Source organism: Rosa chinensis, chromosome 2 (genome assembly GCF_002994745.2).
Source record: "Rosa chinensis cultivar Old Blush chromosome 2, RchiOBHm-V2, whole genome shotgun sequence".
In the NCBI taxonomy this organism is placed as follows: Eukaryota; Viridiplantae; Streptophyta; class Magnoliopsida; order Rosales; family Rosaceae; genus Rosa; species Rosa chinensis.
The window spans coordinates 2,023,678-2,038,934 of NC_037089.1; the positions used below are offsets into that span (position 1 = coordinate 2,023,678).

Here is a 15,257-nt window from a genome sequence, read left to right on the forward strand (position 1 = left end):
GTGAATAGTGTGGAAAGTCTCTTTATCCCCAAGAAGGGGGCTATTCATAAGAAAAACCGCGATAGGGTGAGATTCTTATGTGACAAAAACTTTGACCTTTTCAAATCTTTTATACAATTTGAAGCCTTACGCAGCTGTACAATATCACATTTCATCATGTTCGATCCATAGTAGCCAACTATGACCACCTAGTCCTGGTAACAAAAAGACCTATTACATGAGAGATGATTACATACATGTATAGCTTTCCTTCTAGATGTACAGTGCAGCCAAATTGCAACTACTAAGTTAATTTCTGCCCTGAGAAACTAGTAATGAATTGACAGAAGATTCCCTCAATTTGGAAGCTTCATTCAAGAGAAATAAACCATAGCATAAAAAGGTCAATCTCCCTTTGTAAAGGTTTGAGGCTTACTGCTGGCAAACACCAACCAAACAATTGTACCAGTCAGGTAGAATAATATTGATGGAAGGAACAATGACATCTGCATAATACAACGTAAATCAAAAGATAAACATCATGGGGCGAAACAAATGAAGGAAATATGCTACTAATAGAGATAAAGGAGTTGAAGATAAATTAAACTGGCACTTACACTCCATGAATGAGTTGAATCAAGTAGATAGCCAGTGAGGGCAACGCCTACTACTCCAGGTAGCGCCCCAACAGTATTGGTAATACCCTGAGTAAAATATCTCAACTTGCTAAGCATCCCGAATGGATTTATAAGAAATCTAAAATATGTGATTTTAAAATGCGCAGATATAGTCTGCAGTAACATTTTTAATTGTCAAGTCTGAAACTAGATGCAATTTATCCACATTTAGTCTTTTGGTCCACTATCCTTGCCATATTACCACACATGTTGCCAAACTTAGACCAAAATGAGTACTATGGTTCCTATAATATCAAGAGCTTAAAATAGAAGGGCTGGACCTGTTAATGAGTCCTTTTTAGGAAATTACACCAAAATGATATCATTAAATAAAGATAACCATATGATACATAAATACAGAAAACATTGTTAATATGGATTAATTGGAGAAGCTGGGCTAAATTTATCATGCACAGCAAGAATAAGAGGATGCATAATAACATCCGGCACAAAAGAAAGAAATTTGGACTTTGTGACAACATACCAAAAGTATGCTTGCATATTCGGGTGATATATCTTGATGGGTACAATAAAGTCCTGCACAAATTTAATGATGTTAGTTAGAACTGACAAATAATTTTATCCACGTTCCTCCAGATTCAGGCGCCAGTTTCAAATAGTTCTGTACCTGAAATTGCAAAGCTTGAAAGGGCTAAACCACCAGTGAGAATTCCCACAACTTCCCAATGGGGCAATCCTAGATCAAGAGAAGAAAGAGTCATACAAGCTGCAGGAGACAAAAAGGCAATTGTTTGGCAAAGTTTTCGGACCTACATGTGCAAAACAAGGTCATCAGACACATTAAGACTTGAAACTCAATGTAAATGATTAACCATTCTCTTCATAAAAGTTGAGCATAATTATTTAATGAGTAAATTTATCAAGCAAAAGTAAGATTATTACAGTTATAAGCTTATTATGTATTATAGAAGTAATATAAAATAAAAGAGCAGAAAAAAGCACAACCACCAACTAAGAAAAATGCCGACACAGTTTCTTATCTTCTGTTGTTTTCTACTAGATTGAGTTTTTCTGATACCATCTTATAGAACAAAGTAAACATTTTCGACTTCTACGTACCGTAGTGGTTTGAACTCCACTAGAAATCAAGTTATCAGCAATTTGGGATGCAACGCTAGTCACAAATATTGACGCCAACGGAGGAAGGATAGAAACCTGAAACAAATATAAATCCCCTTGCCATCATACAACTGAATATTTGATGACACAGTAAGGTAAATTGTATTATTTACATTACCTTGTGCAGAATATAATGCTAATGGTGTATACTAGTGACTGTTCTATTCTTTTTCTTTATTAATAATTCCCATTATGCGACTGTGTAGGATAATTCTACCACTAGTCCAAATACCTAAGTGAGTAAACCATAGAAATTGTACTGGCGAATAAACTGAGTGATGCTAAGGCATTTGCGATATAACATCCCATATTCTCACAGAAGATAATTACTTTCTGTATCTATGGTGGGATATGACGCAACATATCAAGATTTTGCAGGCAGGAATGACAATTCTTTCTTCAGTTGCTGAGTTAAAATAAACTCACCCACGCCGCTTCGGTCAAATTCAGGTTCAGCTCCTCACTGCATAGCACGTTTGTTGAAAGTTTAGCATCTTCATGATCACATGTATACATAACACGAAATATGAAGTTATGACAGTTACACTAACGTGAACAACAAGCATGAAGAGAACATTTTTCTTAGATAAGAGGTCCTTATCATGATGAACATATAATGTCAAAGAAAATCTTAGAAAACTAGTACACTATGTCGCAGGTCACCATTTCTGGGAAGTGCTATACAACCCACAATCACTAAAATCAAATATGGAAAAGAATGGAATAGACAATAGTTAAAGAGTCACATTGATGAGAAAAGAAGATCATACAGCCATATTATTTTTGGAACAAAGTTAACGAATGGACTGCATAAATTACCTAAAATAGGTAGGAAGCCATGCGAGGCAAGTATAATGACCCCAGCTTCCACAAAAATGAGCATATATCATTGCCCAAACAGCTTCACTTCGGAAAAATGCCTTCCACGGTACATCCTACCAAATGAAAGCAAGTAAGAAAGTGAGGCCCTGTGTTATAATTGCTATACTTGGTGCAAAGATAAAAACTATAGTAAGACGTGATACTAATGTGTAAAGCAACAGAATTATGTTATTTCTGAACAAGTCTATCAAAGCCAATCTGTACAATCAGAACTGGTCAGTTAATGACTTTGGGTTTGCATCAGAGGCATTTATATGCTCATTAATAAATAATAACAAGAGTTCCCTAGCATTCTGCGTATGCAAGAAAATGTATCAAACTATTATGGGTAAAAATCATAATAGCTCATGAGTATTGCCCCAGATGGAAAAAGATTTTAAAACAATTGTACTCTGATTTTCTGTGCCCAAAAGGTTTTCTATTCAGTATATTTTTTTTTCTTTTTTTGAGTAAACTATTCACAATGTTGGTGCCTTGGTGGTAATGCCATCCAAACTAGAGCCACAGAAGGCATGGTTAAACCAATCAACCCTGCCTTGCTAACTGGTTGCCTATAATGATATTGATGCCACCTTGTCCTTAAATTTGAAGGCTTACTTTACATAAATTAAATACGCTTCATCACAATGTCCAGAGTCACACAATAGAAAAAGAATAATACCTTCAACGAGTCACCCAACTCTTTTGGAGAAGTTTGCTGCGCTGTCCTCATGTCTGAACGGGATCCTATAACCATTTTTTTTTTGTTTATAAAGAAAAGTCATCATCATGCAACTATGCAAGAATGAGTTCCAGTACTAAAGGTACAGTATGCAGTGAAAGAATGAGTTTTATGAAGCCTTCACATATTTCAAAATGAACAAAATTACTTAGTTTCTATTCGGAATAACAAGTCAACTGTTTGTTTTTTACATGAGAAAAAAGTAGAGCTCTTTTTTTCCAAATAAACGAGAATAATGAAGAAAATAAATCAAATGCTTGGGTAGAATTGACTCACCAACCCATGAGGCTTGTCCTTCAAGAAACTGAAAACCCACATACCTTCAAGACACATATAGTGGGAGACAACATCAATATAAAAATAGTTTTTTGTGAAACTTCACCATAACAGTATTAAATTGAAACAAGAAAAGAGCATCAATATCGAAATGGCCATGTTTAGAACCCAAAAAGAAATGGAGAAGCATCGTTGGTGCTTGGCAGAAATCCCAAAAAGAAAAGAAATCTTTCTATTCAGTGGAAAGCAATAACAAGACTATTTTCTTTCTTCCTTCGTTTTTTTTTCTTTTCGAAAAATATACAATAAAACAAAGGTTCCTGGCATATTGCACAAAACAAGTTTTCATGCTGTACTGGAATAATTTAAGGGCATCAATTGTGTGAGTTTGAGACAGCTACTTACCAACCTATCCCCAAAAGGGAAAATATGTAAAAGACATATTCCCAGCCAAGATTTTGGATAAGGGGAGGAGCCAGAAGAAACCTGCAATGAGTTTAACATTAACAAGTGCAGAGTATACAGTAAATATAGACATATATGTATCTGTGTGTGTAAATGCAATCGGAAAACTGTGTCCAATTTAGAATGAAAAAAACTTAAATCCTTCTTTATACTATGCTTCAAAATTTTAGGATGCAGATAAAATAGTATCATTGGATTTGTTGCAATCCAGGAAGGTTTTTACAGATATGCTTCAGCAGGGGATAGATCATCTGAGGATCACGTTGACAATCAACAGACCCTTCTGCTATAACCTTCTAAGCTCACATATAAATTGAAGTCATTTCTTTCAAATATATATCACAGCAAAAGGCCAGGGAAATTAAATCCTAGTTGCTATTTTAGTGTTCAATTCTTTATATCAGAATATTGTTTGCAAATCATACTAACTAGTTTTCCAATAAAATAAAATAAAATAAAAAAATACTTGTATACTTAGTTATATACGACAATACATACCCTGCAACACTTCCTACGCTCAAACCACCAAAGACAACTGCTACGGCTCGTGAGCGCTCTTCCAAAGGTATTGTTCTGCATGAAATAAAAGTGAGTTTAACGGTTGAGTTCTCTTTAGTAGACAAATTACAACAAGCAGAACATGTGTGTGTGTGTGTGTGTGTGTGTGTGTGTGTGTGTGTTAGGCCTTACAATATAGTTTACCAAAGATTGTGTTTACCCTGATTACTATAAATAAATGTCATACATGCCTGGCAATAAGGTCAGTTGCAGCAGACGGGGAAACACCTTCTCCAATACCTACCTGTACTTGGAAGAAAAGAGCCTTCAATAAGTAACAGAAAATTCTATTATACCCAAACCAACAATAGGTTGGTCATCAAACAGAAAAAGGTGTAAATGTGATATATCAGTAGGAAATACTTCTGTAATAAATACACATTACAGATTGCAAACAGTACCAAAAAAAAAAAAAAAGTAGGACTCATTCAAGAATTTTTAGTAATAGAATTGGCACTAGATTAGCATACCAAAATTCTTGACACAATTAAACCAGGAGTAAATCCAGCAACGAAAGGAACAAGTGCTGTAGCCAATGACCAAGTTAATACTCCAATCTCAAGAACTTTTCTGCATTAGAAGAAAACAGTAAAAGGAGCATGACATTGCCATCCTTAAAGCAGAAAGCTTTCATTATTGAACATTTGCTGCAAATTGGTAACTATTGATAAATATGGAAAATATTTAAAACTTTTATTGAGCTTTAATAAACAAACCTCCCACCAAATATCTTGGCAAGCCAGCCCCCAGGCAATTGACTCAAAGCATACCCCCAAAAGAAGGACGACTGAACCAATCCAGCCACTGACGAACTCCAACCAAACTGATGCGACATGGGAATTATAGCAATACTCAAGTTCACCTGTCAAATAAACATAAACCAAATGAAAAATTGTCCAACTTTACAGGCAAAAGAAACCAAACTTGTACCTCCTTATCCAAACGAACTCAGTAAATAAAAAAAAGTGGAGCATCATCACTTTTCACTTCGATTCAAACTCTCTCCCAATCAACAAGCCTTATTGTCTTAGCGCAAAACTTGGATGTTATCCACATTACCACCATCTTTAAAGCTTATTGGCACTTTCATTTCGAAGCACTAATGTAACGAAACCCCATTGACATTATAAACTGCCTATATTAATCTAGTATTCAAACTCACATTACACATAACTGATGCTAAAGTTGCCAACTTTCTTCAACCAAAAAAGCATACATGCAAAACCCACAACCCAAAATCCATGTCAAACCAGCACAGCCCCAAAACTCAACCTGAAAATTCAAGACTACTACTAAAGCCATTGTTACCTTATCCATGTTACAGATAACAAAAGCCAATGAAGTTGTGCCAATGAGCTTATATCTCTGGGGTATGTTCTTCCACGGAGGCCAGTCCAAATCAAACCCCACAGCCCCAGACCCACTTTCCAGACCCGACTCGCCTTCAGAATCCGAACCCGACCCGACCCGGTGGACCTTATCGCCGGCGGGGAGCCCATTGACCTTCTTGACGCTCTCCTTCTCCTTAATGCTGCAAAAGACTCTGAATTTCAAGCTGTGCTTCGAAGGGAAGCTCAGCAAACGACGGCGTTTCGGTGCTGAGGTGAAAGAAGAGGGCTGGGAGTGGGAGGTGGAGGTGGTGTGGGAAAAAAGGTAGGAGCTTTCTGCTCGGAGAGTGAGTTTGGCCATTTGGGTGGGTTTGAAATGAGGTCAGGAATGAGAAAGGTGGGAGCTTTGGTCTGAAAATTTGGTGGGTATTTGAAGGGTCGGACTGGTCAGAGCATTGGAAGAAGAAGAAGAAGAGGAGTGAGGAAATGAGCAACCGAAGAATAGTACCGGGGCATTTTGCGCCACGAAAGAGATTGGGTTTGTGGCTCTGGATTTGTTTTGAAATTTTGGGATTTGTAATTGGAAATTCTTGGTTTGGTGGGAGCCATAGAGTTGGGACCCAATTCCCATGGTTTTGGAACCTCAAGTTTTTTTTTTTATCATAAGAAGACAAGAAGAGTTTGAGAGGTCCAAACTCCAAAGTGGTGGCTGTGAGATGAAATTTGGACTAGCCCAAAACTTGGCCCAACCACTTGAAGCCCAGCTAATTGTTTGCTCTTCTCAACCAAAGCTTATCACCATTTCTGTTGAGAAGAGGATCTTAGGTAGGGGTGACGTGCCCCGTTAGTTCCTGGTTCTCTTGTTTTGAAACAAGTTCAATGACTTTTATTAATTCAGGGGATGAGTAGATCACGATGGGGGTTTCAAGCCAGAATCTCGAGTCAAATTAAAAACATTCTGGAAGGGGATGAGTAGATCACGATGGGAGCTTCAAGTCAGAATCTCGAGTCAAATTAAAAACATTTTGGATAATAATAGATGTCTTTTCTATCTAATACTCATATAAATAAGAAAAACTAGCAAGGTGTACTAATCATTTACTTCACTTGGACGTCACTTATAGCATTCAAATAAGACATGCAGTCCTCTAATATCCGTCTTCTCACTCTTGCTTGATAATTCTAAGCCCACAGTTGACCACCCTTGTTGAATTGCAATGAGCCACCTAGCATGGTACGCCTCTGCCTCCGTGAGAGGAGCAGAAGTAGCCAACAAGCAGCCACACAGTTCCCTTTTTCTGTTTTTCATCTCGGACAATCACACCAACTCAACCCACATTCTTGTCAGCTTGAAAATAACCATCTGCATTTATCTTTTAAACCTCAATTTAAAAGAAAGAGAAGATAAATGTATAACTCTTGTATATCTGCTTGATGTGTTCATGTACAGTAAAGGGCTGTTTATAGATGAAGACATAGTTACTACTAGACAATAGATCACATGTGTTATCTGAAAGAGTTGTCTGATGTACAATTGAAGTGCGTGGTTTGGTGAAGTCTGGAGCTGACATATATCAACAAACCTGGTTTCTTGTACTATTGATTCAGTGCACGAGTTGTCTACTCTTGTGGGGAAGAATTCCAAATAGTTCCTTTAAGTGAGGATTATCTAGATGCATCCTCATTGTTGATGCTATTGTGGTAATTGTCTTGCTGTGAGACTATAGTGTTATTATCTTGAATGTGATGAAATTGAGGCCAGCTCAATCTCTAGGTTTTTTTTTTCTTCTTCTTCTTCAAATAATTGCATTAATATGGAAGAAGTTACAAGCGGTATGAATACTACAATCAATGCCACTAATAAACCACTCATAACAAGGTCAAACTAAAAAGCCTGAACACCACTTCCAAATAGCTCAATGTCTAGTTATTAAACAAGAATTTGCTATATATAAGTATAATATTGCATGAAAAACCCCCCTATCCCAACCAAACGACGACCATGAAACCAATCCGATAAAACCAAATCCACCCCTAGCAATTTCATAACCATTCCATGCAAAACATGACAAATATGATATGCAAAGAAAGGGACAAGTTGCCGGAAGTTCATCCAAGTTACCTAAAAAACAGAGAAGTAAAGCTCTTAAGATCCTTAAATATTATATTTCTCATCACGCCCGCTCTTATTGACCAAGACCAAATAAAATAGGGCAATCATTGGAGAAGAAATTTTAGTTATAAAAGCTTGTCTTCAATTCTTTACCAACCCGATTGGAATGTCAGTGACAGACATGGCTCTCCTTCATGCTGATGGTGACTCTGTGAGGTTGTCCATGAGTGTCCAAGAGATGAGTATCAAAGGTGAGGAACCTCCCCCTCAGTATATTGTTAAAGAAAGCAAGTTCGGAGCTATAGAGTCTTCCCCAGAATTGGGTCAAATCCCCACCATTGATGTCAGTCTCTTCTCCCCATCATCAATTCATACCAAGGAAGCAGAGATCGAACTGAACAAACTCAAAATAGCTCTCAGCTCATCAGGCTGCATCCAGGTTTTTTATTATTTTTCCTAAATTTTACTAGACTAGTGTTCATCAAGTGACCATGTGAACATTTTAGAAATATCACAAGTTATATTTGTCTTTCTTTGTGCATTGTGTTAATTTGTTGAACTTGATTTTCTCATTTCTTTGGTTGTTAGGCGGTTGGTCATGGGATATCAAGTTCCTTTCTGGACAAGGTACGCGAAGCTGCGACGCAATTCTTTGAACTCCCAGTGGAAGACAAGGAAAAGTACTCCAGAGCTGTTCATGGTGGCTCTGAAGGGTATGGGAATGATGTCATTGTTTCAGAGAAGCAAGTTCTTGATTGGTCCTATCGCCTAACACTTCGAGTATTTCCTGAAGATCAAAGAAGGCTTAACCTTTGGCCAGAAAATCCAAATGATTTTGGGTACATAACTTCAAAAATTGACTAGATAATGTGCTACAGAATTTAATTTTTAGTACATTCATTGATTCTAGAAATACTGTTGTGGATTTTGTGCAGAGAGGTTGTACATGAATATGCAACAAAGGTAAAGTTCATGATGGGGGTTCTTTTTAAGGCCATGGCGAAATCATTGAATTTGGAAGAGAACAGCTTTTCAGATAAGCTGCTTGGAGAGAGAGCTCTGATGCAAGCAAGATTCAACTTCTATCCACCGTGTTCAAGATCTGATAAAGTTCTTGGTGTGAAGCCACATACAGATAGGTCAGGAGTGACAGTTTTGTTGCAAGACAAAGAAGTTGAAGGTCTTCAAGTTTTGGTAGATGACAAATGGGTTAGAGTCCCCATTGTGCCTCATGCTATAGTTGTTAACCTTGGTGACCAGATGCAGGTACATAAATCTAATTACTCTAATGTACTTCTTTGCTTTCAATCAGATGTGACATTTTGTAACCAGTTTTGATCCTATATATGTATTCCTGCTGCAGATTATGAGTAATGGTATATTCAAGAGCCCAATGCACAGGGTTGTGACAAATCCAGAAAGGATGAGGCTATCTGTGGCCTTGTTTAATGAACCGGATCCTGATACTGAGATTGCTCCAGTGGAGAGCTTGATAGATCATGAAACAAGGCCAAGAGTATACAGAACTGTCAAAAATTATGGTCACATCAACTACGAATGCTATCAAAGAGGAGAAATAGCACTCGAAACAGTGAAGATCTAAGTTTTCTTTTCTGTATATTTATTTTATTATGTCAACACAATGAAATTTAAAAGTAACTACGTGATCATATTCATTGGCTATGAAATCTGGTATTTCTTTTCCTCAATCGTATCAATAAATCTCTAATCAATTCCACTGATGAAACACTGTCCTTATTTGTTCAAGCCAATTCTAACATTCTCTTCAATGGAGCAGAATGAGAAATTACATTATTACTGCATCAAGAGGCACTGACCGTTTCTGATAACTTTGGTAGTTAAAAGGACCATAATTCTTCACTGCCTTATTTAGTCTTGGTCTTTTGTCATCTACCAAATCATCCACTGGACTAATTTCTTCTTGAGTTGCTAGCTTAATAAGAATGGCCACAGATACCTTCATTTTTTCTGTGTTTGTAGTGACTCTGTGCACTGGACTCTTGAATATTCCATTACTGATTATCTGCAAGCCCCTCAAATTTTAATAATGGCTTATGCAGTTATGCCCCAATTAGAAAGACTATACCTTATTTTCTTGTTACTAAGTGAATTTCCTTCGAGTATTCCTAGAAGATCATAGAAGGCTAGCTTCGTCTTTGGTGAGTAAAGCCACATGATTTTAGGTATATGTAACTTCAAACACTGAATGGTGATGAACCACCCCTGAATATAATGCTAAAGAGACCAGACTTGGAGTCAAGCAAATGGGGAAGATCCATTTTAGAAACAAGTTTATCAACCTAGCTAGAGAGGCGGCAAAGTTGTTGAGACCAGTAACAAGCTATGGTGAATGTGATGACTATAATATCCCAAAAGACTTCTGCAAAAGATAACAACAAGCAATAAGACAACTGTGGCCAGCTTAATTTGCTGGTTCTAGTTGTCCTACTACTGCTCTATATTGATTATAGTCTTAGAAATTTAATAACATTCCAAGTTAGCTTTAATTTTTTATCGTTCCCATTTGAATATCTGTATATTATTTTTGATTCAAAATCAACCCTACTGGAATATCACTGACAAACATACTCTATTTCGGGCTGATAATGACTCGGTGAAGTTGTCCATGAGTGTCGAAGAAATGTCCATCAATGGTGATGAACCACTCCCTGAGTATATTGTTGAACAAGGCATCTTTGGAGCTATAGATTCTTCCCCATCACTAGGTCAGATCCCCATCTTTGATATCAATTTCTTCTCCTCAACATCACTCAATTCTAAGCAAGCGAAGAACGAACTTGAGAAACTTAGATCAGCACTAAGCTCATCAGGCTGCTTCCAGGTTATATAAATTTCCATGTTTAGTAATATAAGAAAGGATATCGATAATGAGCTTTCTGATGTCTTAGAATGAAGGTTGTTTTTTTCATTGTTTTTGGTTGTCAGGCAGTTGGTCATGGGATTTCAAGTTCCTTTCTTGACAAGGTACGCGAAGCTGGAACACAGTTCTTTGCCCTTCCAGTGGACGAGAAGCAAAAGTACTTAGAGGCAGCTCATGTCGCCGGGAATGATGTCAAAGTCACAGAGAAGCAAGTTCTTGACTGGTGCTACCGTCTAACTCTTCGAGTATTCCCAGAAGATAAAAGAAGCCTTAATCTTTGGCCAGAAAGTCCAAACAACTTTAGGTATATGTAACTTTAAAGATTGACTTGAATACTTGATACTGCATTAAGAATTTGTTCTCTTATTGAAGCAGTTACTTTGTTGACTTTCTGCAGAGAGGTGATAGATGAATATGCAACAAAGATAAAGTTAATGATGGGTGTTCTCTTTAAGGCCATGGCAAAATCTTTGAATTTGGAAGAGAACAGCTTTGCACACCAGCTGTTTGGAGAGCAAGCTCTGATGACAGCAAGATTCAACTTCTATCCGCGGTGTTCAAGAGCCGATCAGGTGTTTGGTGTGAAGGCACATACAGATGGGTCAGGATTGACAGTTTTGTTGCAAGACAAAGAAGTACAAGGTCTTCAAGTTTTGGTAGATGGCAAATGGGCTAGAGTCCCCATTGTGCCTCATGCACTAGTTGTTAATCTCGGGGATCAGATGCAGGTACATAAATATACTCATCACTTGAATGTATTTTCATTGCTTTCAAATCCAATCTGAAAATTCTTAATCAATTTTCATACTATATGAATTCATGTTGCAGATTATGAGTAATGGAATATTCAAGAGTGCAATGCACAGGGTGGTGACAAATACAGAAAAGTTGAGACTATCTGTAGCCATGTTTAACTTACCAGCTCCTGAAACTGAGATTGGTCCATTGGTGAGCTTGATACATCATGAAACAAGGCCAAGGTTGTACAAAAATGTCAAGAACTACGGTCGCATCAACTACAAATGCTACCAGAGAGGAGAAATAGCACTTGAAACAGTAAAGATGTAATCTTTCCTTCTTTGTATAATTATCTTTCTAGCAGTTAAATAGTGATCTCTATCACAGTCTTATGAATTCTGATATTCTCTTCTATCAATCATAGCGTTTACCAATTCCACTGATGTAAACAAACAGAAACTTATAGCATTTATGCAGATAAAGGCAAAATGAGAAAGCAAACAGAGCCACTAACCCTCTCTGGTAGCATTGATTGTTGAAAGCACCATAGTGTTCTTCAGCTGCAGACTCAATAAGCATGTCTACAGATACCCTCATTTTTCTGTGTTTGTAGTGCACTGTCCAGTGGACTCTAGAATGCATATCATGGAATTGTAAATCTTACTTTAACCACATTCAAACTTCAAACAACATATCATGAAGATGAGGTAGCTGGAAGCAACCACAGGAGCTGCTTTGAGTTCCCTAGCCCATTTTCTGAGGTGAGGATCAGACTGATACCAATGACTGGGCTGGAATCTGAAGTAATGGAGGAGAACAGAACCAAAAGTTGTTTCTTTCAGGATCAATGGGGGTAGTGGCTGCTCTTCAGTGGACACTTGTTGCACCTTATTGGGCCCAATGCTGTCACATTAAGAAGAAGCAATCCAATCAATCTGGGCTTTAAGAAGCCCAATTGTCACTCTAAATCTACATATCTAATCGTATTTACTTTGCAGTTGGGTATTGAATATGAGTCTTTTAAACGGCAAAATCCAAATTCAGACGTCTCAATTCAATTTGTAGTGGGATTGATACATGGCCTTCACTTTCCCACCTAATATTCAAGAACCAATTTCATTGTTTTCGGAATCTTTTTTTTTTTGAGAAAGATTGTTTTCGGAATCAAGCTGATGTTTCCTCCATTCAGTTACGCAAAATATGATACATATATGATACAACACGTCTTTCCATTTAAATGCATTACTTCTCAAATTGGGTACCTAACATAACGCTCATTTATGCACTTGATGAGTTGTAAACCATATTAAATGAGTCGCTCAGACCTGACCTCACAAGTGTTTGTTGTTGTATTTTCTCCGACTTGAACCGTCAGTGAGACACGTCGAGGTGTGTAGTCTTCTTCTAAAGAAATTTTAATTTTGTGTTTCAATTTGTTCAATTCAATCGATTTAAGATTGATTTCAAGTTGTGGTGTTTGGGTGATTCCAGACTTGATCGTTGTTTTGGGTGTTTATGTTGTTCAACTACTATACTATTCTTGTTTTGTTCAACTAGACTCCGACTAATCATGTTTTAATTGTTGCTATGTATCAATGGTGCCTATTTCCTCATTAAGATTGCATATCCATTCATGGTTCTCATGTTACTGATGTTAGAATGAGAAAACAGATTGCTTCTTATATAGTATCTGTCTTGGTGATTTAAAATTTAAAGAATATTTTTCTGATATTGTTGTTAGGCACAGTGAAGTTGTCCATGAGTGTCCAAGAGATGAGCATCAAAGGTGAGGAACCTCCCCCTCAGTATATTGTTAAAGAAAGCAAACTTAAGTTTGGAGCTATAGAGTCTTCCCCAGAATTGGGTCAAATCCCCATCATTGATGTCAGTCTCTTCTCCCCATCATCAAGTGATTCTAACCAAGCGAAGTTCGAACTAGACAAACTTAGAACAGCTCTCAGCTCATCAGGCTGCATCCAGGTTTTGTATTATTTTTCCTAAATTTTACTAGACTAGTGTTCATCAAGTGACCATGTGAACATTTTAGATATATCACAAGTGTCTTAATTTGTTGAACTTGATTTTCTCATTTCTTTGGTTGTTAGGCGGTTGGTCATGGGATATCAAGTTCCTTTCTGGACAAGGTACGCGAAGCTGCGACGCAATTCTTTGAACTCCCAGTGGAAGACAAGGAAAAGTACTCCAGAGCTGTTCATGGTGGCTCTGAAGGGTATGGGAATGATGTCATTGTTTCAGAGAAGCAAGTTCTTGATTGGTCCTATCGCCTAACACTTCGAGTATTTCCTGAAGATCAAAGAAGGCTTAACCTTTGGCCAGAAAATCCAAATGATTTTGGGTACATAACTTCAAAAATTGACTAGATAATGTGCTGCAGAATTTAATTTTTAGTACATTCATTGATTCTAGAAATACTGTTGTGGATTTTGTGCAGAGAGGTTGTACATGAATATGCAACAAAGGTAAAGTTCATGATGGGGGTTCTGTTTAAGGCCATGGCAAAATCGTTGAAATTGGAAGAGAACAGCTTTTCAGATAAGCTGCTTGGAGAGAGAGCTCTGATGCAAGCAAGATTCAACTTCTATCCACCGTGTTCAAGATCCGATAAAGTTCTTGGTGTGAAGCCACATACAGATAGGTCAGGAGTGACAGTTTTGTTGCAAGACAAAGAAGTTGAAGGTCTTCAAGTTTTGGTAGATGGCAAATGGGTTAGAGTCCCCATCGTGCCTCATGCTATAGTTGTTAATCTTGGTGATCAAATGCAGGTAAAATGAAATGACTCATCACTTCAATTAGTCCAATGTATTTCATTGTTTTCAAATCCAATCATGAATTTTGTAATCAATGTTATACTATATGAATTCCTAACGCAGATTATGAAATGACTCATCACTTCAATGAGTCCAATCTATTTCATTGTTTTCAAATCCAAGCTTGAATTTTGTAATCGATTTTATACTATATGAATTCCTAATGCAGATAATGAGTAATGGTGTGTTCAAGAGCCCAATGCACAGGGTGGTGACAAATCCAGAAAGGATGAGGCTATCTGTGGCCTTGTTTAATGAACCAGATCCTGAAACTGAGATTAGTCCAGTGGAGAAACTGATAGATGAGGCAAGGCCAAGAGTATACAAAAATGTCAAGAATTATGGTCGCATCAACTACGAATGCTATCAGAGAGGAGAAATAGCACTCGAAACAGTGAAGATCTAAATTTCACTTCTCTGTACCTTTATCATGTAGAAATAAATTGTGTAAACACAATGGAACTTTTCAAATGAATCAAACCCCTGAGATCATAATCACAGGCTATTAAATAAGAGTGAGTGAAACATTGTCCTAATTTCTTCAAGCCAATAAATCACTTTTTTTACTGCATCAAGAGCACTAACCTTTTTCACCGCTGGCTCAACAAGCATGCATGGAGATAAGGAATGTATATATTCTCAACACGCGA

The 15,257-nt window shown here is 37.3% G+C and overlaps 4 protein-coding genes across 4 annotated transcripts; 3 read left to right on the forward strand and 1 right to left on the reverse strand.

Annotated features, from left to right (window-relative positions):
- Positions 1-80: 80 nt before the first annotated feature.
- Positions 81-6,574, reverse strand: LOC112186968 (probable anion transporter 6, chloroplastic). Its single transcript, XM_024325552.2, has 15 exons — positions 6,007-6,574; positions 5,415-5,560; positions 5,169-5,268; positions 4,890-4,942; positions 4,639-4,713; positions 4,081-4,161; positions 3,676-3,719; positions 3,340-3,404; positions 2,616-2,731; positions 2,223-2,259; positions 1,737-1,832; positions 1,285-1,426; positions 1,141-1,193; positions 597-683; positions 81-485 (listed from the first exon to the last, which is right to left on the reverse strand). Exons 1-15 carry the CDS (start codon positions 6,385-6,387, stop codon positions 384-386), a joined length of 1,578 nt encoding a protein of 525 aa, XP_024181320.1. The 5' UTR covers positions 6,388-6,574; the 3' UTR covers positions 81-383.
- Positions 6,575-8,272: 1,698 nt separating this feature from the next.
- Positions 8,273-9,848, forward strand: LOC112185586 (protein SRG1). Its single transcript, XM_024323845.2, has 4 exons — positions 8,273-8,578; positions 8,728-8,978; positions 9,075-9,405; positions 9,503-9,848. Exons 1-4 carry the CDS (start codon positions 8,306-8,308, stop codon positions 9,740-9,742), a joined length of 1,095 nt encoding a protein of 364 aa, XP_024179613.1. The 5' UTR covers positions 8,273-8,305; the 3' UTR covers positions 9,743-9,848.
- A 116-nt stretch (positions 9,849-9,964) lies between these two features.
- On the forward strand, positions 9,965-12,175 carry LOC112185587 (protein SRG1). The gene is made up of 4 exons (XM_024323847.2): positions 9,965-11,002; positions 11,107-11,345; positions 11,439-11,769; positions 11,870-12,175. The coding sequence occupies exons 1-4, from the start codon at positions 10,787-10,789 to the stop codon at positions 12,107-12,109; spliced, it is 1,026 nt and encodes a 341-aa protein (XP_024179615.1). The 5' UTR covers positions 9,965-10,786; the 3' UTR covers positions 12,110-12,175.
- An 837-nt stretch (positions 12,176-13,012) lies between these two features.
- LOC112189180 (codeine O-demethylase) lies at positions 13,013-15,120 on the forward strand. The gene is made up of 5 exons (XM_024328457.2): positions 13,013-13,168; positions 13,521-13,759; positions 13,885-14,135; positions 14,232-14,562; positions 14,777-15,120. The coding sequence occupies exons 2-5, from the start codon at positions 13,538-13,540 to the stop codon at positions 15,011-15,013; spliced, it is 1,041 nt and encodes a 346-aa protein (XP_024184225.1). The 5' UTR covers positions 13,013-13,168; positions 13,521-13,537; the 3' UTR covers positions 15,014-15,120.
- The last annotated feature ends 137 nt before the right edge of the window (positions 15,121-15,257 follow it).